Raw genomic sequence first — 24,682 nt, forward strand, 5'->3', positions numbered from 1 at the left:
CGGGACAGGCAATTTATCGGCGGGACTGCGGCCCATCCGGGCCGGAGAATCGAGCGGGGGGGCGATTCCTGCCCCCGCCGAATATCCGGTGCCGGAGACATCCGCAACCGGCAGGGGCGGGATTCACGCCAGCCCCCGGCGATTCTCCGACCTGGCGAGGGGTCGGAGAATGTCGCCCCTGCAGATATGTGTAGTTCAGCAGAAGGCAATAAAAGACAGCAACATTACAACTAATTTGAGTGGAACAAAGATAAGACATATCTCTTTGAATAGTGGAACAAATCAGGTATCACTACGAAAAGTTATTTTGAATTGTAAAAATGAAGGTAAATTGCATTGGGGAGGCAACATCAAGCTAACAGCCAAATGTTCATGTGATGTGATAAAATATGATAAGGCAAAATAAATTATCCTTATATGTTAAGCAAAGAACCAAAAACAAAATTCTTTGGAAAGGATTCTGAGAGTGAAAATGAAATTGGCGATGATGTCAAATGAGTAATGATGTCAAACAGATGGGACGTCAGACAAGTGGTGATGACAGACATGCAATGATGTCAGACAAGAAATAAGACCATAAGTCATAGAAGCAGAATTAGGCCACTCGGCCTATCAAGTTTGCTCCGCCATTCAATCATCATAAAATCATAGAATCATAGAATTTATGGTGCCGAAGGAGGCCATTCAACCCATCGAATCTGCACCGGCCCTTGGAAAGAGCACTCCACACAAGCCCACACCTCCACCCTATCCTCGTAACCCAGTAATCTCACTCAACCTTTTTTTGGTCACTAAGGGCAATTCACCAATCCACCTAACCCGCACATCTTTGGACTGTGGGAGGAAACCGGAGCACCCGGAGGAAACCCACGCAGACACGAGGAGGATGTGCAGACTCCGCACAGACAGTGACCCAAGCCGGAATCGAACCTGGGACCCTGGAGCTGTGAAGCAACTGTGCTAACCACTATGCTCCCGTGTCGCTCATGGCTGATATGTTTCTCATCCCCATTCTCCTGCTTTCTCCCCATAACCCCTGATCCCCTTATTAATCAAGAACCTATCTATCTCTGCCTTAAGGACACTCAGTGATTTGGCCTCCACAGCCTTCTGCGGCAAAGAGTTCCACTATTCACCACCCTCTGGGTGAAGAGATTCCTCCTCATCTCTGTTTTAAAGGGTCATTCCTTTAGTCTGAGATTGTGTCCTCTGCTTCTAGTTTTTCCAGCAAGTGGAAACATCCTCTCCACGTCCACTCTATCCAGGCCTCACAGTAGCCTGTAAGTTTCAATAAGATCCCCCCTCATCCTTCTAAATTCCAACGACTGCAGATCCAGAGTCCTCAACCATTCCTTATACGACAAGCTGTTCATTCCAGAGATCATTCTGGTGAACCTCCTCTGGACCCTTCCCAAGGCCAGCACATCCTTCCTTAGATACAGAGCCCAAAACTGCTCCCAATACTCCAAATAACCAGAGCCTTATACTGCCTCAGACGTACATCCCTGGTCTTGTATGCTAGCCCTCTTGACATGAATGTTAACATTGCATTTGGCTTCTCAACTGCCGACTGAACCTTAAGAGAATCATGAACTCCCAAGTACCATTGTGCTTCTGATTTCCTAAGCATTTCCCCATTTAGAAAATAGTCTATGCCTCCATTCCTCCTTCCAAAGTGCATAATCTCACACTTTTCCACATTGTATTTCATCTGCCACTTTATTGCCCACTCTCCTAGCCTGACCAAATCCTTCTGCAGCTCCCTTGCTTCCTCAATACTACCTGTCCCTCTACAGATCTTTGCATCATCTGCAAACTTAACAACAGTGCCTTCAGTTCCTTCTTCCAGATCATTGATGTATATTGTGAAAAGTTGTGGTCCCAGCGCAGACCACTGAGGCACACCACTGGTCACCGGCTGCCATCCTGAAAAAGACCCCTTTATCCCCACTCTCTGCCTTCTGTCAATCAGCCAATCTCTATCCATGCCAGGATCTTACCCTTAACACCATGGGCGCTTAACTGATTTAACAGTCTCCTCTGCGGCACCTTGTCAAAGACCTTCTGGAAAACTAAATAAATAACGTCCACTGATTCTCCTTTGTTTAACTTCCTTGTTACCTCCTCAAAGAACTCTAACAGATTTTTCAGACATGACTTCCCTTTGACAAAGCCGTGCTGATTCAGTCCTATTTTATCATGCACTTCCAAGTGCTCCGCGATCTCATCTTTAATAACAGACTCTGAAATCTTACCAATGACCGAAGTCAGGCTAACCAGTCTATAATTTCCCATCTTCTGCCTCCCTCCCTTCTTAAAGAGTGGTGTTACATTAGCCACTTTCCTGTCCACTGGATCCCTTCCTGCCTCCAGTGATTCCCGAAAGATCACCACCAATGCCTCCACAATCTCCTCAGCTATCTCTTTTAGGACCCTGGGGTGTAGTCCATCCGGTCCAGGTGACTTATCCACCTTCAGGCCTTTCAGTTTCCCCAGAAACTTCTCCTTTTATTTTTTTTAGTGAAGGCCACTGCACTCACCTCTGCCCCCTGGATTCTCCTGGTGACATCCCACTGGTGATGTCAGAAAGCAATAACATCAGACAAGTAATGACATAGGACTGGCAATCATATCAGCCTGCCGATAGTATCAGCCTGGCGATCATATTAGTTCGGCGATAATGCCAGACAGATGAAATGTCAAACAGGCAATAATGTCAGACAGATGCTGATATTAAATGGGCAGCATGAACAACGACTGTTTGTTTCAAATTAGATATATGAATCTAATGTAGTGCCTGACTTTTGTCAGATTACAAGAAGCAAGGTACAAAATTATGCATATCTATTGCAAAGTTGGTGTGAAATAGTTTGGCCTCAGTGTCAAGTCAAGAGGAAAATGTAATGTGGTGTACAAAAGATAAAGACAAATATAAAAGTCTAGAATTTCAATTATGGAACAGTGAGTACAGCCAGCCCTTGCACATGCCAACATTAGGACAGATCAAAAGAATATTGCAGTCAATAAGTGCATAAAAATGACAGAGAAGTATGCTGATACGTTTAAAGGCTTGCTTGTATGGCAGGAAAGCAAAGTGCATGATTATCTCAAGCAAATGTTGATTGAGTCAGAGCCAGATAATCAAGGAAGAAGAGTTTAGATCTGCAGGGAGCAGATTTTGCAGTGCAGCAGAAGCCAGTCAGAGACAACTGGAATAATTATTCAATACCAGCAACATTATAAGTAATATGAATGGAATAGAGATGACTCTTCAAACAATGAAACAAATCAGAATTAGCTGGTCAAAAAAAGATTGTGGAATTGTAGAAATTGCATCAAGTGGACAATGTCCAGCCTACGACCAATGTCTGTATGTTGTGATAAAATTTAAATAATTTTGCTAAATTATGAAAGGCAAAGGAAAATATCCTTATGAATAAAGCAAAGAACCAAAAGAAATTCATGGGAGTATGAGAGTAAGAATGAAACAAGCAATGGTGTCAAACAGGAGATGATCTGAGACAAAGGAGATGTTGAATGACAGTTGGTCACTGATGCTCAACCAAACATTTGTCATAAAATATATTATGTGCCAGCTGTAACAGAGAAACTTAAATAAGAAAGAAAGTTAAAGATATGAGGCAGTTATATGGTAACGGTAGTTTAGGTAGATTGCGGATGAGTCAGAAATATCCTGAGCTTCAAGGAATAGGAAGCATTATCCAGTGTAAAACATTGATGAAATAGTGTCACAGTTATCAAAGCTAACATTATTTTGCATGCTGGCTGTAACTTTTTGCAATGGGCAAGTACAATTAGATGAAGACACGTCAGAGTTGTACTTGTTAATCCTTTGGGTAGAAATGTCTGTTGGGATCACTTCAACCATGGAAATTATTTAACACATCTTGACACAGGTGCAGCATGACACCAAAGGAGTGGATGTTCTAACAGATGATATCTTGGTTTAGGGAAAGGGTGAACAGAAATATGACTAAGATGGAAAAAGTCCTCAAGCTAAATATGAACTAGTGCATGTCTGAAGTAATATAAGCCAGACACATTGAACAGATATTAACAACGAAGGGATTGAAAAGAAATGGAAGCAATCAAATATATGAGAAAATCAAGCAGCAAGATCTCCAATAGTATGTATTGCATAGGGAAATGCTTCAGTGAGTTCCTGCCTAACATGTCAGATGTCACAAAACTGCAAATATATCTTCATTAAGAAGGCAACTAATGACACTCAATTGAAGAACATGAAGGATACTTTCAGGAGTTGCATAGCTTTTGATGGCAATCTAGTGCTGAAGTATGAAATTGTCACCAAACCAATGACCATTACCATTTATGTTTCCAGTTCAGAAGAACCCCCAAACCATCACTATGCCCCATGAGCATTTATACCAACTCAATGCAGAGATAGACAAAGTGGAGAGAATTCAAAGCTCTAGCAGATGGATGCAAAAAAGTTCAACCATTCTGTCTTTCCATGTATTTTGTGGTGGAGGGTGACCATAAGCATCTGGGGCCATTTATATAAAAGCCGGTTCAATAAACCTTACCTAATGTACGGATTATGGACAGAAATTGGTTATTGCGTCTTGACTTGAGGAAAAACAGAAATTGGGATCCAATTTCAGGCCACAGTCTCCTAAACCTAGTTCCCCAATCCTGGAAGTCTGCTGGGTATCAGAATGGCAGCCAGTGACCCGTGAATGCCCGCATGGCCCACCTAAAATAGCCATGAGGCCCTATGATCATGCTGATCAGAGAATGTGGTTACACGGGCACACAAGATCCTTGGTTTTATCGAGGCTTAGAATCCAGAAGTAAGGAACTTCTGATGAACTTTTGTAAAACACTGGTGCAGGCTCAGCTAGAATATTGTGTTTAATTGAGGGCATCGCACTTTAATGAAAATGTGACGGCGTTCGAGACAGTACAGAAAAGATTTATGAGAACGTTTCCAGGAATGAGGAGCTTCAATTACATGGGTAGATTGGAGAAGCTGAAGCGCTCTCTTTAGAGGAGAAGGTTGAGAGAAGATTTGATCAAAGCGTTCAAAATCATGAGGGATCCAAACCAGTGCTTCCCAAACATTATCCACGTCCAACTCCATTTTAATGTCTCAGACTTTGTGTGACCCCAGGGTGCAGAGCTTGCGGGTCAGGGTTTAAGAGTTGTTCAGTAAGAGGCGGTGGAGGGGGGGGGGGATGCTTCAGTTGAGTGGGGGAGTGAAAGGAGTTGAGTGTGCTCTATCTCTCCTTCCTTCACCCGCCTCATCTCTCGGCATGGCCTCCCCCTTCACCCCTCCATCTCCCCCTCCTTCACCACGCTGTCTCCCCCTCCTGCACCCACTCCCCATCTCCCTGTTGGTGGAAGCTGATGAAAAGGCAGGGCTTTGCCAAAAAAGAATCAAACACCAATTGATTCACAGGAATGTTTTGCAGCAGAAATTGGGTCTCAAAGAGTTCATTAAGCCACACCCACCAAAAACATTAGGATTTTAGCTTCTCAGCTGTCGGAAATCAGCCTGGTCTCCATGCTGCCTCGGAGTTCCTGACCATGAAACCTCATCTCATGACCTGACTGGGGGCAGTGACTTACAGTTTGGGAAGTTTTGACCTAAACAAAGTCGATAGGCTGATGCTGTGGCAGAAGAGTCAAGAAATAGACAGCACCATTTTAAGATGATTGGCAAAAGAACTAATGACACCATGAGTAAAACGTATTTTATGCAATGATTGTTTAACATCTGGAAAGCACTGCCTGAGACTGTGGTGGAGATAGATTCAAAAATGCCTTTCAAGAGGGAACGATAAGCACTTGAAGAGAAAAATGGTTGGACAATGGGGAAAGGGCTGTGCAGCAGGACCAGCTAAATTGCCCTTACAGAGATCAACCTAGGTCTGAATGGCCTCCTTCTGTACTGTAACCATTCTATGACTCTAATATCTGCTTTAGCACCCGACTGCCTAATTTGGCAGAAACTGGGCAAATACTCCACTCAACTTTCAGATCTATTCTTTCAGGAAGCACGGGAGGTGACAGAAAAACAGGTAAGCTCTTAGTTTTCTCCTACTTCAATGCCAACTCGCCTCTCAATTCCCCTGGCTGTTGCCAGCCCATGCTTACTCTTCTCCGCTTTGCTTTCCCCACATTCCACATACTAGTTGGTTCATTTAGTGACTGACCTGAATGATTTTGCAAAGCCCTCAACTGGTGAACGGGCATGAAAAAACTCATTAAAGGTTAATGACCTGAAACATTGGGCTGGGCTTTCACTTCAGGTGAGTAGCTTTAAAAAGCTGTACACAAGTCATTCATTGATAACTTTCAATTTTCTTTAAAATTCTTTAAAAAAAAATATCCTTTTTCCTATGGGTCAATAAATGTACCAATCATCCAGACCTTTTAAAGTATCAATAGCAGAAAGTGCGAGCAAATAAATATTATGTAATTGGCAGCATAAATCAGAGAGCCAGAACTGTTAATTGGGCATTTTTCCCCCGAGGGATTAGGTGCTCCAACAGTCCAATAAAGATTGACAGCTATGGCTTTCTGATTTATGCTGCCAATTATACAATATTTATTTATACAAGGTAATGAGTTTACAAATGATTGCAGTTTCTGTGATTGATACTTTAAAGGATCTGGATGATTTACACTTTATTGGCATGTAGTAAAAAAGAGATTTTTCCAAGGACCTAGAAAGTTATCAATGAATTACGTTTCTCATGCTGCTTTTTTAAACACATCCTAGTGTCAGGAAAGCGTTCACTGGTTCTATGTAGTGTACAGTCCATGAATGGACATAGAAGTACCACAGCTTGGCATGGGGGCATGAGGGGCCATTAGGAGTGGATAGGGATTGGGATTTGGACTCGAAATTTCAAAAGTTTCCTTTGTGCCGACTTGTGTTTCAAGTCACCTCAAAGGTATTGTAACCACAAGTCTTTGAAAAGTTGGCCTAAGGCCATGAAAATTGTGAAGGAGTAGGACCTGCGTATCCCCGACCAAGTCAGGTGCAGGTTGCGACCTCTTGGTCTGAACCAGCTTGCACCCTTAAAAGGTCCTCCCAAGACGTCCGATGGCAGCTATGAAGGAGTAAGTCGCACATTTGGTGGCTCCCGCTCTAGCCGGACCTTTGGACCTTTCCCCTGTTTTTCTACCGGACTTGAATTGTAAAACGGACGTTAGTGGCAATTGTTTACTGAATTGCCACTTAGGTGCATGGAGAGAAGGACTAGAAGTGTTCGTAAGGGCATACACAAAAAGACAGAGAAAGCTTGGGCTGTAGCTGCAACCGAAGACAGCATGGCGGAGGTTCGGACCTCTCGCTTGTCGACCCAGCAGTCTATGGAGCAGCTGATGCAAGACATTCAGGAAGGCTTTGCTACACAAAAACGGGACTGCTTGGACCCGATAAAAGAGTCGATTAAGCGGTTGGAGCATAGATTGGACGCCCAGGATCGGGCGATCCAGAAGGTGGAGAAGGCGCTGGCTGAGCAGGAAGAACATCAGACTGCGGTGGAGCTGGAGTTGGGGATGCTGAGGGACCAGCAGAAGAAGCTCCTGTAGAAGATGGAGGATCTAGAAAATAGGTGCCGCCGGCAGAACCTGAGAATCGTCGGGCTCCCGGGGAGGTCCGAACGAACGGATGCTGGGGCATACATTGCAGACATGTTTGTGAAGCTGCTGGGGGTTGGGGCATTCTCCCGGCCCTTGGAGGTGGATAGGGCTCACAGAGCACGCGCGAGGAAGCCATGTATGGGAGACCCCCCGAGGGCAATGGTGGTGAGATTCCACAGGTTCTCGGACAAGGAGCGCATTCTACAGTGGGCCAAGCAGACACAGAGGTGTAAATGGGACAATTGCATCCTGCGGGTTTACCAGGATCTGAGTGTAGAGGTGGCCAGGAGGAGAGCAGGCATCAACCAGATCAAGTCGATCCTTTTTAAGAAAAGGATGACATTTGGACTGTTATACCCAGACCGTCTCTGGGTCACGCATGAGGATCAGCACTTCTACTTCGAGTCGCCTGAGGATGCGTTGGACTTTGCAAAAAAGAAAGGGCTGGTAATGGAGTGAGAACTTTTGAACTTGGCTGTAACGTTCATGTTTTTGTTTTTTCTTTTTGTTTCTCTGTTTCTGTAAAAAGTTTCCTGTTTTGCGTTTCACAGAAGAAGTTTGTGATGCCGTTTGCAGTTTGGAACCAGCGGTAGAGCTGAGTGAGTTAAGGTTTTCATTTGCACTGTTGGGGGATGGAGGGGTGCTTGTTTAGATCTTGGTGTTTTTCTGTTGGGCAATTGTGTGGGGATTGTTTGATGTTAGAGTTTGTTTGTATGAGCGGGTGGGAGGATGGGGGGGAACAATAGGTGGGAGACTATCTGGCGCCCGGGATGGGGGCCACCAAGCTAGCTGGGCGAGCTGGCTCACGGAAACGCAGTGGGGAGTGTGCAAATGTTTGGTATCGGAAAAGGGGTTGGGTTACAGGGTGTTGTTACTGGGGGGGAGGGGGGTTGAATGTTCTGTTGACGAGGGAGGGACTTGGGCTGAGGGGCAGAGAGGAGGTTGAGGGCGGGGGCTGCCTGGGGATGGACCGATGGAGGTGCGGAGCACGGGCTGGAGGCGGGCCTAAAAAGGGGATAGCTGATCGGCGGTGGGGGCGGGGCAATGAGCCCCCCAACTAGGCTGATCACCTGGAATGTTCGAGGGTTAAATGGGTCGGTCAAAGGGCACATGTGTTCATGCATCTTAGGGGATTGAAGGCGGACGTGGTAATGTTGCAGGAGACGCACCTCAGAGTTACGGACCAGGTTAGACTGAGGAAAGGCTGGGTCAGTCAGGTCTTTCACTCGGGACTAGATTCAAAGACTCGAGGGGTCGCGATCCTGATCAATAAGCGGGTGGTGTTTGAGGCGGGTAGAATAGTCTCAGACGTGGGAGGTCGGTACATTATGGTCAGTGGGAAGCTAAAGGGGGTGCAGGTGGTATTAGTAAATGTGTATGCACCAAATTGGGATGAGGTGGAGTTCATAAAGAGGATGCTGGGAAAGATACCGGACCTGGACTCGCACAGATTGGTCATGGGAGGGGACTTCAACACAGTTATTGACCTTGGCTTGGACCAGTCAAGCTCGAAAATGGGCATGGTGCCAGCAATGGCAAAGGAACTAAGAGGGTTCATGGAGCTGATGGGGGGGGGGGGGGGGGGCGGCGGCGGGGGGGGGGGGGTGGATCCATGGAGATTTGGGCAGCCAAGGGTGAAGGAGTTCTCCTTCTACTCACACGTGCATAAAGTGTATTCCCGGATTGATTTCTTTATTTTGAGCATGGCCTTTCTGGCTGGGGTGGTGGGCACAGGGTACTCGGCGATGACAATCTCAGACCATGCTCCGCACTGGGTTGACCTGCAGGTTAGTAAAGACAGTAACCAGCGCCCGCACTGGAGGTTAGATATGGGACTTTTGGCTGATGAAGGGGTGTGCGAGCGGCTGAGCAAATGTATTCAGAGCTATCTGCAGGTCAATGACACGGGGGAAATTTGGCAGCGGTGGTGTGGGAAACACTGAAGGCGGTGGTCAGGGGGGAGCTGATCTCGATCCGGGCCCATAGGGAGAAGGTGGACAGGGCAGAGACGGACCGACTGGTTAAGGAGATACTACAGATCGATAGGAGGTATGCGGAGACCCCAGAGGCAGAGCTTTTAAGGGAACGGTGGAGGTTAGAGGCAGAGTTTAGCTTGCTGACCACAGGGAGGGCGGTGGAGCAGCTGAGAAAGGCGAGGGGGGCGATCTACAAACATGGAGAGAAGGCCAGCAGAATGCTTGCACAGCAGCTTAGGAAGAGGGAGGCAGCTAGGGAGATAGGGAAAGTAAAGGACGGAGATGGGAACCTGGTTGGTGATTTAGTAGGGGTGAATAAGGCGTTTAGGGATTTCTACAGCAGGCTGTACAGGTCGGAACCCCCTACTGGACCGTAGAGGATGAGACGCTTCTTGGGGAGGCTGAATTTCCCAAAGGTGGATGGGGAACGGGTAGAAGGGTTGGGGGCCCCAATCCGGCTGGAGGAGACGGTGGAGGGCTTGAAGGCCATGCAGGCTGTTAAGGCCCCGGGTCCGGACGGGTACCCAGTGGAGTTTTATAAAACGTTCTCTGGGATATTGGGGCCGGTGTTGTTGAGGATGTCCAGTGAGGCAAGTGAAAGAGGGGTGTTGCCCCTGACGATGTCACAGACAACAATTTTGCTGATTCTTAAGTGGGACAAGAACCCGGAGCTGTGTGGGCCCTACAGGCTGATCTCCCTGTTGAATGTAGATGACAAGTTGCTGGCCAAAATCTTGTCCTCCAGGATCGAGGATTGTGTGCCGGACGTTATTGGGGAGGACCAGACGAGGTTTGTTAAGGGCAGGCAGTTGGTGGCCATTGTAAGAAGGCTGTTAAATGTGATCATGATGCCCCCGGAAGGTAGGGAGGTGGAGGTAGTGATCGCAATGGATGTAGAAAAGGCTTTTGATCGGGTAGAATGGGATTATCTGTGGGAGGTACTGGGACGTTCGGATTCGGGCGGGGCTTTATTGACTGGGCCAGGTTACTGTATCAGGCTCCTGTGGCAAGTATACGGACGAATAGGACAACATCGGACTATTTTAGACTGCACCGGGGGACGAGACAGGAATGCCCCCTCTCCCCACTGTTGTTTGCGCTGGCTATAGAGCCATTGACAATTGCTCTGAGAGCTCAAGGGGCTGGAGAGGACTGGTCTGTGGGGGAGTGGAGCACAGGGTTTTGCTCTATGCGGATGACCTGCTTCTGTATGTTTCGGACCCAATAGAGGGGATGGAAGAAATTACAGGGACTCTAGGAGAATTTGGCCGGTTTTCGGCGTATAAGCTTAATATGGGAAAGAGTGAGATGTTTGTGGTCCAGGCGAGGGGACAGGAGAGGCGAATGGGAGAGCTGCCGTTTAGGTTAGTAAAGGAAAGCTTTAGGCATCCAAGTGGCGCGGGAATGGGACCGGCTGCATAAATTGAATCTGGCCCGGCTGGTAGACCAAATGAAGGACGATTTACGGAGATGGGACGCGCTTCCGTTGTCTCTGTCTGGGCGGGTGCAAACGGTGAAGATGACGGTCCTCCCAAGATTCCTATTTGTGTTTCAGTGTCTCCCCATCTTTATTCCGCGGTCCTTTTTTAAGCGGGCCAACCGAGTGATCACGGGCTTCGTTTGGGTGGGCAAGACCCCGCGTAAGGAAGGTAATGCTTGAGCGGAGTTGGGGAGAGGGCAGGTTGGCGCTGCCAAATTTTAGTAACTATTACTGGGCGTCGAATATAGCCATGATCAGGAAGTGGGTGGTGGGGGAGGGGTCGGCATGGGTGCGTATGGAGGCGGCTTCATGTAAGGGCACCAGTTTGGGGGCGTTGGTAACAGCGCCTCTGCCATTCCCACCAGCACGCTACTCCACCAGTCCAGCGGTGGTGGCGGCCCTGAGAGTTTGGGGCCAGTGGAGGCGGCATGTTGGAGCAGTGGGAGCATCGGTCTGGGCCCCAATCTGTGATAATCACCGGTTTATCCCGGGGAGTATGGACGGGGGGTTCCGGTAATGGCGGAAAGCGGGGATTGAGAGGATGGGGGATATGTTCATAGAGGGGAGCTTTCCAAGTATGAGGGCATTGGAGGAAAGGTTTGGGTTTGCGAGGGGAAACAAATTCAGGTATCTGCAGGTGCGGGACTTCCTTCGTAAACAGGTGTCAACCTTCCCGCTCCTACCGCTAAGGGGGATTCAGGACAGGATAGTTTCCAGAGGGTGGGTAGGAGAAGGGAGCGTCTCGGACATTTATAAAGAGCTTATGGGGTCGGAGGAGATGCAGACCGAGGAGTTGAAGCGCAAGTGGGAGGAGGAGCTGGGAGGTGAGATAGAGAATGGTCTATGGGCAGACACGTTGAGTAGAGTCAACGCATCTGCAACATGTGCCAGGCTCAGCCTGATACAATTCAAGGTCGTTCACCGGGCTCACATGACAGTGGCCCGGATGAGCAGATTCTTTGGGGTGGAGGACAGGTATGCAAAATGTGCGGGAGGACCGACGAACCATGTCCACATGTTTTGGACATGTCCAAAGCTTAGGGGATTTTGGCAGGGATTTGTGGACTCATGTCCACGGTGTTAAAAACAAGGGTGGTGCTGAGTCCAGAGGTGGCGATTTTCGGGGTGTCAGAAGACCCGGGAATCCAGGAGGAGAAAGAGGCAGATGTTCTAGCCTTTGCTTCCCTGGTAGCCCGGAGATGGATACTATTAGCATGGAGGGACTCAAAGCCCCCCGAAGTCGGAGACCTGGCTATCGGACATGGCTAGCTTTCTCTGTTTGGAGAAAGTCAAGTTCGCCTTGAGAGGGTCACTGTTAGGGTTCACCCGGAGGTGGCAACCGTTCGTCGACTTCTTTGCGGGAAATTAATCGTCAGCAGACATGGAGGGTGGTTGGGGGGGGGCGCGAGGCTGTGGAGTAGTTTAGATTAGAGTAGGTGGTCAATAAGGGTCGGACCTGTACGAGAGGTAAATAGCTTTTGCACTATGTTTATGGTTTCATGTATATTGTTTCTTTTGTTATTGTCACTATACCAAAAATACATCAATAAAATGTTTATTAAAACAAAGGTCCTCCCAAAATGTGGGAATGGGTTTGAGAATCCTAGAATTGAGTATCAGCCGCCATTTTGACACCTACACATAGTCCCCCAACACCATGAAAATCCAGCACATAAACTCTGCTTCCCTTTGCCTGATCTGCTGAGTGTTTCCAACATTTTCTGTGTTTATTTCAGATTTCCAGCAACCACTGTATTTTGATTTTGTTTTGGTTGTACAAGTACATGCTTTGAATTTGACATTTTAGTTGATATTTTCCAGGTGGTTATTTTTGAAAAATGTATTTGGAGTACTGTTCTGTAACACTCAAGAAACATTTAGTTGTTAAGGAAGTACAATTGGCTCACTCTGGTGATGTCAGCCTGGGAGATCCCCATGGAGTGTGCTCACTGCCCAATCTTGATATTGATGTTATTTGCCTGTTTCCATGCTGGATGGGAGCCTTCTTTTTTTCAATTATGTTTTTTGAAAAACTTGACAGATTTATAAAAAAACATCTCAAGTGCAACCAGTATTGCTTAATTTGAAGTTGAACCACAAATCATGCTTTATTTTTTGTCCTGAATTGTCTGCTGCTGTGGAGATGCAATCTCCAATTTAATTCTCCTTGTGAGCAAATGTAAGAGTGGGTGGCAGTCCGTGCAGATTCATTCCTCCCACCACTGACACACAGTAGCAGCAGTGCGTATCACCTACAAGATGCACTGCAGAACATCACCCAGTCCCCTGAGACAACACCCTACAAACTCATGACCACTGCCATCTAGATTTAAAGGGCATCAAACCCATGGAATCACCACCATCTGGAAGTTTCCCTCCAAGCCACTCACCATTTTGAAATGGAAATTTATCGCTGTTCCTTCATTGCTGCTGGGTCAAAGTCCTGGAGCTCCCTCCCAATAGAACTGTGGGTGTACCTACACAACATGGACCTCAGCGGGTTAAGAAGACAGCTCACCACCACCTTCTCAAGGGCATTTAAGGATGAGCAATAAATGCCGCTGTAGCCAGGGACACCCAAATCCCATGAATGAATAAAAAAACTGGTTATTTTGAACCAAAAGTATGCTTTCTTTCTGATTATATGCAGCAGGCCTAAAAATAATTATAAGAAAAAGATGCAAATATACAAATGATTTACAAGTTGTTTTAGATTTTGTGTATTGGAACAGAATGCTTGGCAAAAGTGCTGGTGGTAGAACGTAGGAAGCTGGAGCAAGGGCCCAGACCCCTAATGATCAGATTTGAGCTGCAGAAATAATGGCCCAGAATTTGTTGGAGTGGAGCATCCTACTTTGTGTTGTAATTGTTAGATTTTTTTTCTTATCCGTCAGGTTGAAACTCTTTTGAGCTAAAATTGCTGGACGTGTGAGACTAATGGGGCATCGGAATCCCTGGCAACTGATGAAACCAACAGTTTATTTCCTCTACAAATGAGGTTTAAGGATAGAAAAAGAAACAGAGGAATGACAGCAAAGGATTTAGAATCTAATCAGGTAGAGAAAATTAAATGAAGAAAGGGAAAGAACTGCAAACATAAAATGTTGGACAAACTCAGCAGGTCAGTCAGCATCTGTGGAGAGAAAGTGACATTTCAGGTTGAGTGACCATTCATCAGAATTCCAACATTTGCAATATTTTGATTCTGCTGTAAAGGGAAAGAAATATTGATTGAGAGAGAAGAGAGCAAGAAAATAGATCTCTAGGAACAATTTAGTACCTGTGGGAATGAGACTCCACAATTTAAATTGTTTGTGGGATGGAGAGACATTGCAGGGACATAAATCTCAGTAAACGGTCTTTATGCTGTTAAGTACCAGTCCCAACTATGTGGTGAGCTTATTTTTTATTTTCCTGTGCAAATGCAGCCACTTGCAAAATTTTGAGTGGAGAATGAGAGTGAGCTGTTGTTTCTGTAAGGATAATGGCAGTGGTGCATTTTGTCCAGTGGCAAGGCTAGGGGCCAAGTGTTAACAAAACAAAGAACAAAGAAAAGTACAGCACAGGAACAAGCCCTTCGGCCCTCCAAGCCCGTGCCGACCATGCTGCCCGACTAAACTACAATCTTCCACACTTCCTGGGTCTGTATCCCTCTATTTCCATCCTATTCATGTATTTGTCAAGATGCCCCTTAAATGTCACTATCGTCCCTGCTTCCACCACCTCCTCCGGTAGCGAGTTCCAGGCACCCACTACCCTCTGTGTATAAAACTTGCCTCGTACATCTACTCTAAGCCTTGCCCCTCGCACCTTAAACCAATGCCCCCTAGTAATTGACTCCTCTACCCTAGGGAAAAGCCTCTGACTATCCACTCTGTCTCTGCCCCTCATAATTTTGTAGACCTCTATCAGGTCGCCCCTCAACCTCCGTCGTTCCAGTGAGAACAAACCGAGTTTATTCAACCTCTCCTCATAGCTAATGCCCTCCATACCAGGCAACATCCTGGTAAATCTCTTCTGCACCCTCTCTAAAGCCTCCACATCCTTCTGGTAGTGTGGCAACCAGAATTCAACACTATACTCTAAGTGTGGCCTAACTAAGGTTCTATACAGCTGCAACATGACTTGCCAATTCTTATACTCAATGCCCCGGCCATTCTTGGCTACCTTCTCCACCTGTGTTGCCCCTTTCAGTGACTTGTGGACCTATTTACCTAGATCTCTCTGACTTTCAATATTCTTGAGGGTTCTACCATTCACTGTATATTCCCTACCTGTATTAGACCTTCCAAAATGCATTACCACACATTTGTCCGGATTAAACTCCATCTGCCATCTCTCTGTCCAAGTCTCCAAACAATCCTGCTGTATCCTCTGACAGTCCTCATCGCTATCTGCAATTCCACTAACCTTTGTGTCGTCTGCAAACTTACTAATCAGACCAGTTACATTTTCCCCCAAATCATTTATATATACTACAAACAGCAAAGGTCCCAGCACTGATCCCTGCGGAACACCACTAGTCACAGCCCTCCAATTAGAAAAGCATCCTTCCATTGCTACTCTTTGCCTTCTATGACCTAGCCAGTTCTGTATCCACCTCGCCAGCTCACCCCTGATCCCGTGTGACTTCACCTTTTGTACTAGTCTACCATGAGGGACCTTGTCAAAGGCCTTACTGAAGTCCATATAGACGACATCCACTGCCCTACCTGCATCAATCATCTTTGTGACCTCTTCGAAAAACTCTATCAAGTTAGCGAGACACGACCTCCCCTTCACAAAACCATGCTGCCTCTCACTCATACGCCCATTTGCTTCCAAGTGGTAGTAGATCCTGTCTCGAAGAATTCTCTCCTGTAATTTCCCAACCACTGATGTAAGGCTCACTGGCCTGTAGTTCCCTGGATTATCCTTGCTACCCTTCTTAAACAGAGGAATAACATTGTCTATTCTCCAGTCCTCCGGGACATCACCTGAAGACAGTGAGGATCCAAAGATTTCTGTCAAGGCCTCATCAATTTCCTCTCTAGCCTCCTTCAGTATTCTGGGGTAGATCCCATCAGGCCCTGGGGACTTATCTACCGTAATATTTTTCAAGACGCCCAACACCTCGTCTTTTTGGATCACAATGTGACCCAGGCTATCTACACACCCTTCTCCAGACTCAACATCTACCAATTCCTTCTCTTTGGTGATGCAAAGTATTCATTTCGTACCTCACCCATTTCCTCTGGCTCCACACATAGATTTCCTTGCCTATCCTTCAGTGGGCCAACCCTTTCCCTGGCTACCCTCTTGCTTTTTATGTACGTGTAAAAAGCCTTGGGATTTTCCTTAACTCTATTTGCCAATGACTTTTTGTGACCCTTTCTAGCACTCCTGACTCCTTGCTTAAGTTCCTTCCTACTTTTCTTACATTCCACACAGGCTTCGTCTGTTCCCATCCTTTTAGCCCTGACAAATGCCTCCTTTTTCATTTTGACGAGGCCTACAATATCTCTCGTTATCCAAGGTTCCCGAAAATTGCTGTATTTATTCTTCTTCCTCACAGGAACATGCCGGTCCTGAATTTCTTTCAACTGACACTTGAAAGCCTCCCACATGTCAGATGTTGATTTACCCTCAAACATCCGCCCCCAATCTAGGTTCTTCAGTTCCCGCCTAATATTGTTATAATTAGCCTTCCCCCAATTTAGCACATTCACACTAGGACCACTCTTATCCTTGTCCACCAGCACTTTAAAACTTACTGAATTGTGGTCACTGTTCCCGAAATGCTCCCCTACTGTTGGCAAATTATTAGGTAGGTAGGTCAGATGTTTTTCACGTGTTGGGCGCAGACTTGATGGGCTGAAGGGCCTCCTCTGCATTGTGCGATTCTGCGACTTGCAATTCACATGGTGTCTCTTCCATGTTGCTGGATGATTCACAGATAAATAACTGAGAGCACCATTAAACTCACCATTACGTTGGCAACAGACAGTGAGCCACTGTTTCTGTGGAGTTCCCTGGAAGGTCCCTATGAACCAGCACACCCTGTGGCAGTTTGCATTTTTTCTGGGCAAGTGGAGTTAGTACCAGAGGTCATTGATGCACACAACTCTACATTAATGCTAGAATGCCAGTCTTTGGGCTTTTGAGTTCACTTCTTTTTATATAAATATGTAAATATTGGTAAGAGTAGGACCAGTCAAGGACAGGGATGGGAAGTTGTGTGTGGAGTCTGAAGAGATAGGCGAGATACTAAATGAATATTTTTCGTCAGTATTCACTCAGGAAAAAGATAATGTTGTGGAGGAGAATGCTGAGACCCAGGATATTAGAATAGATGGCATTGAGGTACGTAGGGAAGAGGTGTTGGCAATTCTGGACAGGCTGAAAACAGATAATTCCCCGGGGCCTGATGGGATTTATCCTAGGATTATCTGGGAGGCCAGGGAAGAGATTGCTGGGCCATTGGCTTTGATTTTTATGTCATCATTGGCTACAGGAATAGTGCCAGAGGACTGGAGGATAGCAAATGTCGTCCCTTTGTTCAAAAAGGGGAGCAGAGACAACCCCGGCAACTATAGACCGGTGAGCCTCACGTCTGTAGTGGGTAAAGTCTTGGAGGGGATTATAAGAGACAAGATTTATAATCATCTAGATAGGAATAATATGATCAGGGATAGTCAGCATGGCTTTGTGAAGGGTAGGTCATGCCTCACAAACCTTATCGAGTCCTTTGAGAAGGTGACTGAACAGGTAGATGAGGGTAGAGCAGTTGATGTGGTGTATATGGATTTCAGTAAAGCGTTTGAGAAGGTTCCCCACGGTAGGCTATTGCAGAAAATACGGAGGCTGGGAATTGAGGGTGATTTAGAGATGTGGATCAGAAATTGGCTAGCTGAAAGAAGACAGAGGGTGGTGGTTGATGGGAAATGTTCAGAATGGAGTTCAGTTACAAGTGGCGTACCACAAGGATCTGTTCTGGGGCCGTTGCTGTTTGTCATTTTTATCAATGACCTAGAGGAAGGCGCAGAAGGGTGGGTGAGTAAATTTGCAGACGACGCTAAAGTCGGTGGTGTTGTCGACAGTGTGGAAGGATGTAGCAGGTTACAGAGGGACATGGATAAGCTGCAGAGCTGGGCTGAGAGGTCGCAAATGGAGTTTAATGTAGAGAAGTGTGAGGTGATTCACTTTGGAAGGAATAACAGGAATGCGGAATATTTGGCTAATGGTAAAGTTCTTGGAAGTGTGGATGAGCAGAGGGATCTAGGTGTCCATGTACATAGATCCCTGAAAGTTGCCACCCAGGTTGATAAGGTTGTGAAGAAGGCCTATGGAGTGTTGGCCTTTATTGGTAGAGGGATCGAGTTCCGGAGTCATGAGGTCATGTTGCAGCTGTACAGAACTCTGGTACGGCCGCATTTGGAGTATTGCGTACAGTTCTGGTCACCGCATTATAGGAAGGACGTGGAAGCTTTGGAACGGGTGCAGAGGAGATTTACCAGGATGTTGCCTGGTATGGAGGGAAAATCTTATGAGGAAAGGCTGATGGACTTGAGGTTGTTTTCGTTGGAGAGAAGAAGGTTAAGAGGATACTTAATAGAGGCATACAAAATGATCAGGGGGTTAGATAGGGTGGACAGTGAGAGCCTTCTCCCGCGGATGGAAATGGCTGGCACGAGGGGACATAGCTTTAAACTGAGGGGTAATAGATATAGGACAGAGGTCAGAGGTAGATTCTTTACGCAAAGAGTGGTGAGGCCGTGGAATGCCCTACCTGCAACAATAGTGAACTCGCCAACATTGAGGGCATTTAAAAGTTTATTGGATAAACATATGGATGATAATGGCATAGTGTAGGTTAGATGGCTTTTGTTTCGGTGCAACATCGTGGGCCGAAGGGCCTGTACTGCGCTGTATCGTTCTATGTTCTATGTACCTAGTGGAATTTATTTGCATAAATGTCCATGTGAGGAAGTTCCAGGTTGTTCATTTTTTTATGCATATGCATGGTCAATCTTATGGCCTCAATGAAGATAGAATAATGGATATTTTCTATGGGCCTCATCACACAAGGACCCGTCAAAATATTAATCAATAAAGTTTACAGTTACTACACATGCAAGCTACTCCATTATTATTTTACGGCTTTATATGGTTGTGTTATTACTACTGGAGTTGTTGCTGAGTAAATGAAAAGGGAACCATTTTCTCTGTAAATATCTCTTTAACATAGCAGCTCTTGGTTACTCTTCTTCAGTACCTTGGGTTGATAATATTCATAAATTAAAGTATAAATATAAATGTTTGCACAGTCTACCAATAGCACAGCAATTGAACAGTGAGATTCTCCGTTCCCCACCGCTAAGATCAGGTATTCCGATCAGGTGGAGGATCCTGTGTCGAGCCAAAATTGTGATTGGCGGCAGGCAGCAGACCTATCCCCAGTCTCCGGTCCTGCCCTGCTGGTCATAGCGAGCTTCCCGCACATGCAAACAACTGATTTCCATTCATTAGAATGTGATTAAGGGGCTGGAAATTAAGAGCCTTTACACTAAGCAGAAATGAGATGGTAATGCAACAAAATTACAGTGAGAAGAAGTTACTACTCTGTGCCCACTGTTGCTGTGCTGGCTACAAATTTTCCCAAGACCAACCGGTGGGCATCTGGAGCCCTACCACAGTTGGCCCACTTCAAATTCAAATTATGGTCCTCCAACGCACATGGGACTCCATTTGCCATTTTGGAATAGCATTGAATGGAACATATGTGACCTACACATTGCACAATATCAGCTTGCACCCTGGCTGAAGAGCAATGAAGAGGTACATTTGTGTGTATTTTTGTGGGGCTGGAAGTAGCTGCGGTGTTCCTCTGATCTCCTCCACAAAAACAACGTAGGCCACTGCTGCTGTTAACCCCTCCCGAGATTGGCCCCTTTCACTGTTGCTCCCCAGTCTGTCACCCAAATTAACTCAGGGTCAAAATCTAACCCAGATACACAGAAGAATCAATAAGTCAAGGAACCAGATCGAAACCGCCAACAACTTGATGAATATGGTAAATAAATCTACTAAAACTAATTTGTTATGTCTACAAAATTACAGGATTTCATTAATGCTTAATGGCTAGATAACAGTCATGTTTGCTAAAGTAAATGCATTTTGTGCGTATTTTTATGAAGCATGCTCTTGTTATCGAAGCATACCTTGGGAGTTGGAATTTTCTTGACTGGTTTTGTCTTAAATAGACGCTTAAGTGTGCCATAAAATCTTCTTTGATCTTCAGTTAGAACTGTAACTAAAGCTCCTTCTTTTCGTGACTGCAACAAAAGCAAAGGGAAATTCAGAAATGCATAAACTAAGACAAAATCTTGACTTATCGCACCACAGATTTCAGCTGTGATTATGGCATTTTTACAAAGTATTGTCTGCTGTTTGTGAGACGTGCAATTTCTTTTTTGTTTGCTTTGATTTATCAGTACTCCCAATGAGAATATCATTGACAAATAAATATATACCTGTTTTCAATTACTGAATCATATATGACAATCCACCATTAAAACAATTCCCAGCATCAACATAAATAAACAAATAACATTGAAAATAGGCAGACGAGCTGTTTCAGCTAAATACCACATACATTTTAATCACTGTAGCTCGGAAGTTCACATTTGAATTCAAAGGAGGAGAAAGATGATAGAACTGACTATGAGTTTTGTGTATGTGCGTGATTTTGTTTGTTTTTTTGGGTCAGTCTAAAATGACACAAACACAGTGGAAATGGCATGTATCACAACGGCTGATAAGATTGTTGGGGAGGAAACACACAAGTTATCATGCACCTGATTTTGGAAGGTGCTGAGACAGTGGATGTGCAGAAATTTGGTGGCAATTAATTCCTCCAAACTGAAGGGCCTGCTTGATTTTCATGAGTGTAATACAGGTGGGGTTGGGGAAGGGTTCTGCCATTTTCATGCCCAGGGGCATGCCAGGTCTCCAATACATTAATAAAATCTGGCAGAAGACAAGGCCTCAGCAAGAGCGGAGGTAGAAGTGCACTTAAAAGGCCTATGTACTTTGAAATTTAGGTGCATTAGGTCTTGTAAAGGCCTTGTAGTTTGATTTTTAAATTTCCAGCTGGCACTTAGGCTTCCATTATTGAAAAATAAATATCTTACTTTGACTTTGCTGACTGGCACCAGATCTTTTGCCGCAAAGAATTATTTGAGTTGGGAATATTCAGAGGAAAAGGGCGCAAACAGAAGGATGTCAGTCAGGTCAGGTTGCCTGAGTGACATTAAGCCCCAGAATGAGAGACATTGGTAAGGGCTCCTCTTTCCAATGATAACTGCCAGCATACCTCCAAATAGGAATGTCTGCACATCACATAGTGGTGCATGAGACAAAAGTGATGAGGAACTAGCATTGCTGGTTTGATCACAAGATGCCACCAATCATTTTTGCAGATTCTGGTAAATCCAGTTGGGAATGATTGTGATAATCTGTCCTCTCAGAATCTCTATCAGTAGGAGGCCATTTTGCAACAGGACTGCCATTACCACTCTTTTCCCTTGATTTCTGTGGCTATTAGCAATCTTTTCCCTTGGTTTCTGTGACTATGACTCATCCTTCATTCCCTCACCCCACAGTACAAATATCCCCCACTTTCTATGCCTTTTAGCTTTGACAAAGGGTCACCTGGACTCGAAACATTAGCTCTTTTCTCTCCCTACAGATGCTGCCCAGACCTGCTGAGATTTTCCAGCATTTTCTCTTTTGGAGTCGTTAACATCTCTAACAACAATGGGACCTTTACCTGCAGTATTTCGCCTGGCGCCTCAGCTGGTGCACTAACAGCCGAATGGCCTTCTCCCCATGTTCATAAAAAATACCCTCGAGCATTGAAGCTGATGCACCACCCTGTCCATCAAAAGCAGCCCAAATTCTAACTACAATTTCTTTCTGCTTGCCAACAACTCTGGCAGCGGGGCAAGCGAGTATTGGCGACCCACCTCCATAGAACATACAGAACATACAGTGCAGAAGGAGGCCATTCAGCCCATCGAATCTGCACCGACCCACTTAAGCCGTCACTTCCACCCTATCCCCGTAACCCAATAACCCCTCCTAAACTTTTTGGACACTAAGGGCAATTTAGCATGACCAATCGACCTAACCTGCACATCTTTGGACTGTGGGAAGAAACCGGAGCACCCGGAGGAAACCCACGGAGACACGAGCAGTTTCTTGCGATCTTGGACCGAGCAGTTGCATATCAGGCTGAGATGCAGCCGGATAGGATGCTCTCTATCGCACATCTGTAGAAGTTTGTGAGAGTTGGTGCAGACATGCCAATTTTTTTTAGCTTCCGTAGGAAGTGGAGACGTTGTTGGGCTTTCTTGACTGTTGCATCAACACGAGTGGACCAGGACAGACTGTTGGTGATGGTGACCCCCAGGAACTTAAAGCTATCGACCATCTCCACTTCGGAGCCATTGATGTAGACGGGAGTGTGCTATGCTTCCTGAAGTCGACGATCAGTTCCTTGGTCTTTCCTGCTAAATTAATGTACTCCCAATGGTGGAGGAAACTCCCTCTCAGAATCCCTTATCTGCCAATAACGTCATCTCCAACCTCCAGTGGGGGGAATGAACGGGGCCCGACCCCATCACTAAATCCACAAAATGCGGAGCAAGAGTCAAAATCACTATTGCCAAATAACCCTTCCCCCACCCCCACCCTCAGAAGCAGAGACCTACCCACCACAAAGAAGTCGATACCTGAGAGAAAAAAGAATAATCCTTCTCATTTGGATGTAAAAATCTCCATAGGTCTGCCCCCCACATCCGCTTCATAAAGGCCAAAAATAGTCTTGCCACCCCAGAAGGACGAAAAGACATAGGCCTCGATCTGTGCAACCGAGGATCCAGTACACAGTTAAAGTGCGGAATCCTCCGCATCTTGGGGGGCCGAGCCCTAACCTTGAGGGGCTAGGCCCGCGCGGACTGATTACCCGCCCCGCCAGCTGGCGGAAAAGGCCTTTGGTGCCCTGCCAGCTGGCGCGGAAATGACATTGCCGGGCGGCGCATGCGCGGGAGCATTAGCGGCCGCTCACGGCATCCCCGCGCATGCGCTGTGGAGGGAGTCTCTTCCGCCTCCGCCATGGTGGAGACCGTGGCGAAGGCGGAAGGAAAAGAGTGCCCCCACGGCACAGGCCCGCCTGCAGATCGGTGGACCCGATCATGGGCCAGGCCACTGTGCGGGCCCCCCCACGGGCCAGATCATCCCACGCACCCCCCCCCCAGGACCCCGGAGCCCGCTCGCGCCGCCTTGTCCCGTCGGTAAGAGAGGTGGTTTAATCCACGCCGGCGGGACAGGCATTCTAGCAGCGGGACTTCGGCCCATCCGGGCCAGAGAATCGCGGAGGGGGGGGCCGCCAAACGGCGCGGCGCGATTCCCACCACCGCCGAATGTCTGGTGCCGGAGAATTTGGCACCCGGCGGGGGCGGGATTCACGCCAGCCCCCGGCGATTCTCCGACCCGGCGGGGGATCGGAGAATCTCGCCCAATGGCTGTCAAAAGAGATATTTTCTTATTAATCAAAACGTGATTCCCCGGGGCCCTTGATGCACTCTCAATTACCACAAAGTCGAGAGTAGTGGAATAATCGAGGCTTTATTGAGCAAAGATGTTGTGCCTCCTGTAGCTGGAACCAGAATGGCTGCAGCACCGGCGAGCACACACATTTATTCACCGCCTACTGGGCGGAGCCAGCAGGCAGGGACTTACCCATGTACCTCTATTATACGTGTCTTACCATAATACATATAATACTGCTAGTGGTGACTACCACATTCACCCCCTGTTAAAAAAAGAGTCCGGCGGGGGTGGTGGAAAAAAGAATTACAAGTTCAGTCTGTCGGGGGCCTTGACCTTCCTCGGAGATCGCCTCAGTCCTGGTGGTGATGTGGGCGCCGACTTGGTCACCTGTGACTCCGGGAACGTGTTGTCCTCGTTACCCCTGAGTGGAGCCAGCGGGGGGGACGGATCCTACTGGGGTGGGGGCTGCGGTGAGGTTCGCTGGGGGGAGGATGAGTGGCGCAGGGGTGACTGAGGAAGCCGGGGGGGGGGGGAAGGGCGGTGTAAGGTCAGGGGCCGCGGGTAGGGATCCAGCGGGTGCCAGGTCCCGGAGGGAGACTGTCCTGGCGCCCGTCGGGGTGTGCCACGTAGGCATACTGCGGGTTTGCGTGTAGGAGGTGGACCCTTTCGACCAAAGGGTCCGACTTATGGGTCCGCACATGCTTGCGAAGGAGGAGGGGTCCAGGAACTGTCAGCCATGTTGGGAGCGAGACCCCGGAGGTGGACTTCCTGGGGAAGGCAAAGAGACGTTCATGAGGTGTCTCGTTAGTCGCGGTGCAGAGGAGCGATCGGATGGAGTGGAGCGTGTCGGGGAGGACCTCCTGCCAGCGGGAGACCAGGAGATTTTTAGACTGCAGGGCCAGCAGAATGTCCTTCCAGACCATCCCGTTCTCCCTCTCCACCTGTCCGTTTCCCCGGGGGTTGTAGCTGGTCGTCCTGCTCGAGGCAATGCCCT

At 47.0% G+C, this 24,682-nt stretch overlaps 1 protein-coding gene across 1 annotated transcript in view; it reads right to left on the bottom strand.

The window, feature by feature from the left end:
• LOC140409418 (sodium channel protein type 8 subunit alpha-like) overlaps positions 1-24,682 on the bottom strand; it is a 230,578-nt gene that overhangs the window by 56,114 nt on the left and 149,782 nt on the right. Inside the window, exon 15 of the mRNA XM_072497858.1 lies at positions 20,295-20,380. Coding sequence (XP_072353959.1) covers positions 20,295-20,380 — 86 coding nt within the window. The remainder of the gene's footprint in view (positions 1-20,294; positions 20,381-24,682) is intronic.

Source organism: Scyliorhinus torazame, chromosome 3 (genome assembly GCF_047496885.1).
Source record: "Scyliorhinus torazame isolate Kashiwa2021f chromosome 3, sScyTor2.1, whole genome shotgun sequence".
In the NCBI taxonomy this organism is placed as follows: domain Eukaryota; kingdom Metazoa; phylum Chordata; class Chondrichthyes; order Carcharhiniformes; family Scyliorhinidae; genus Scyliorhinus; species Scyliorhinus torazame.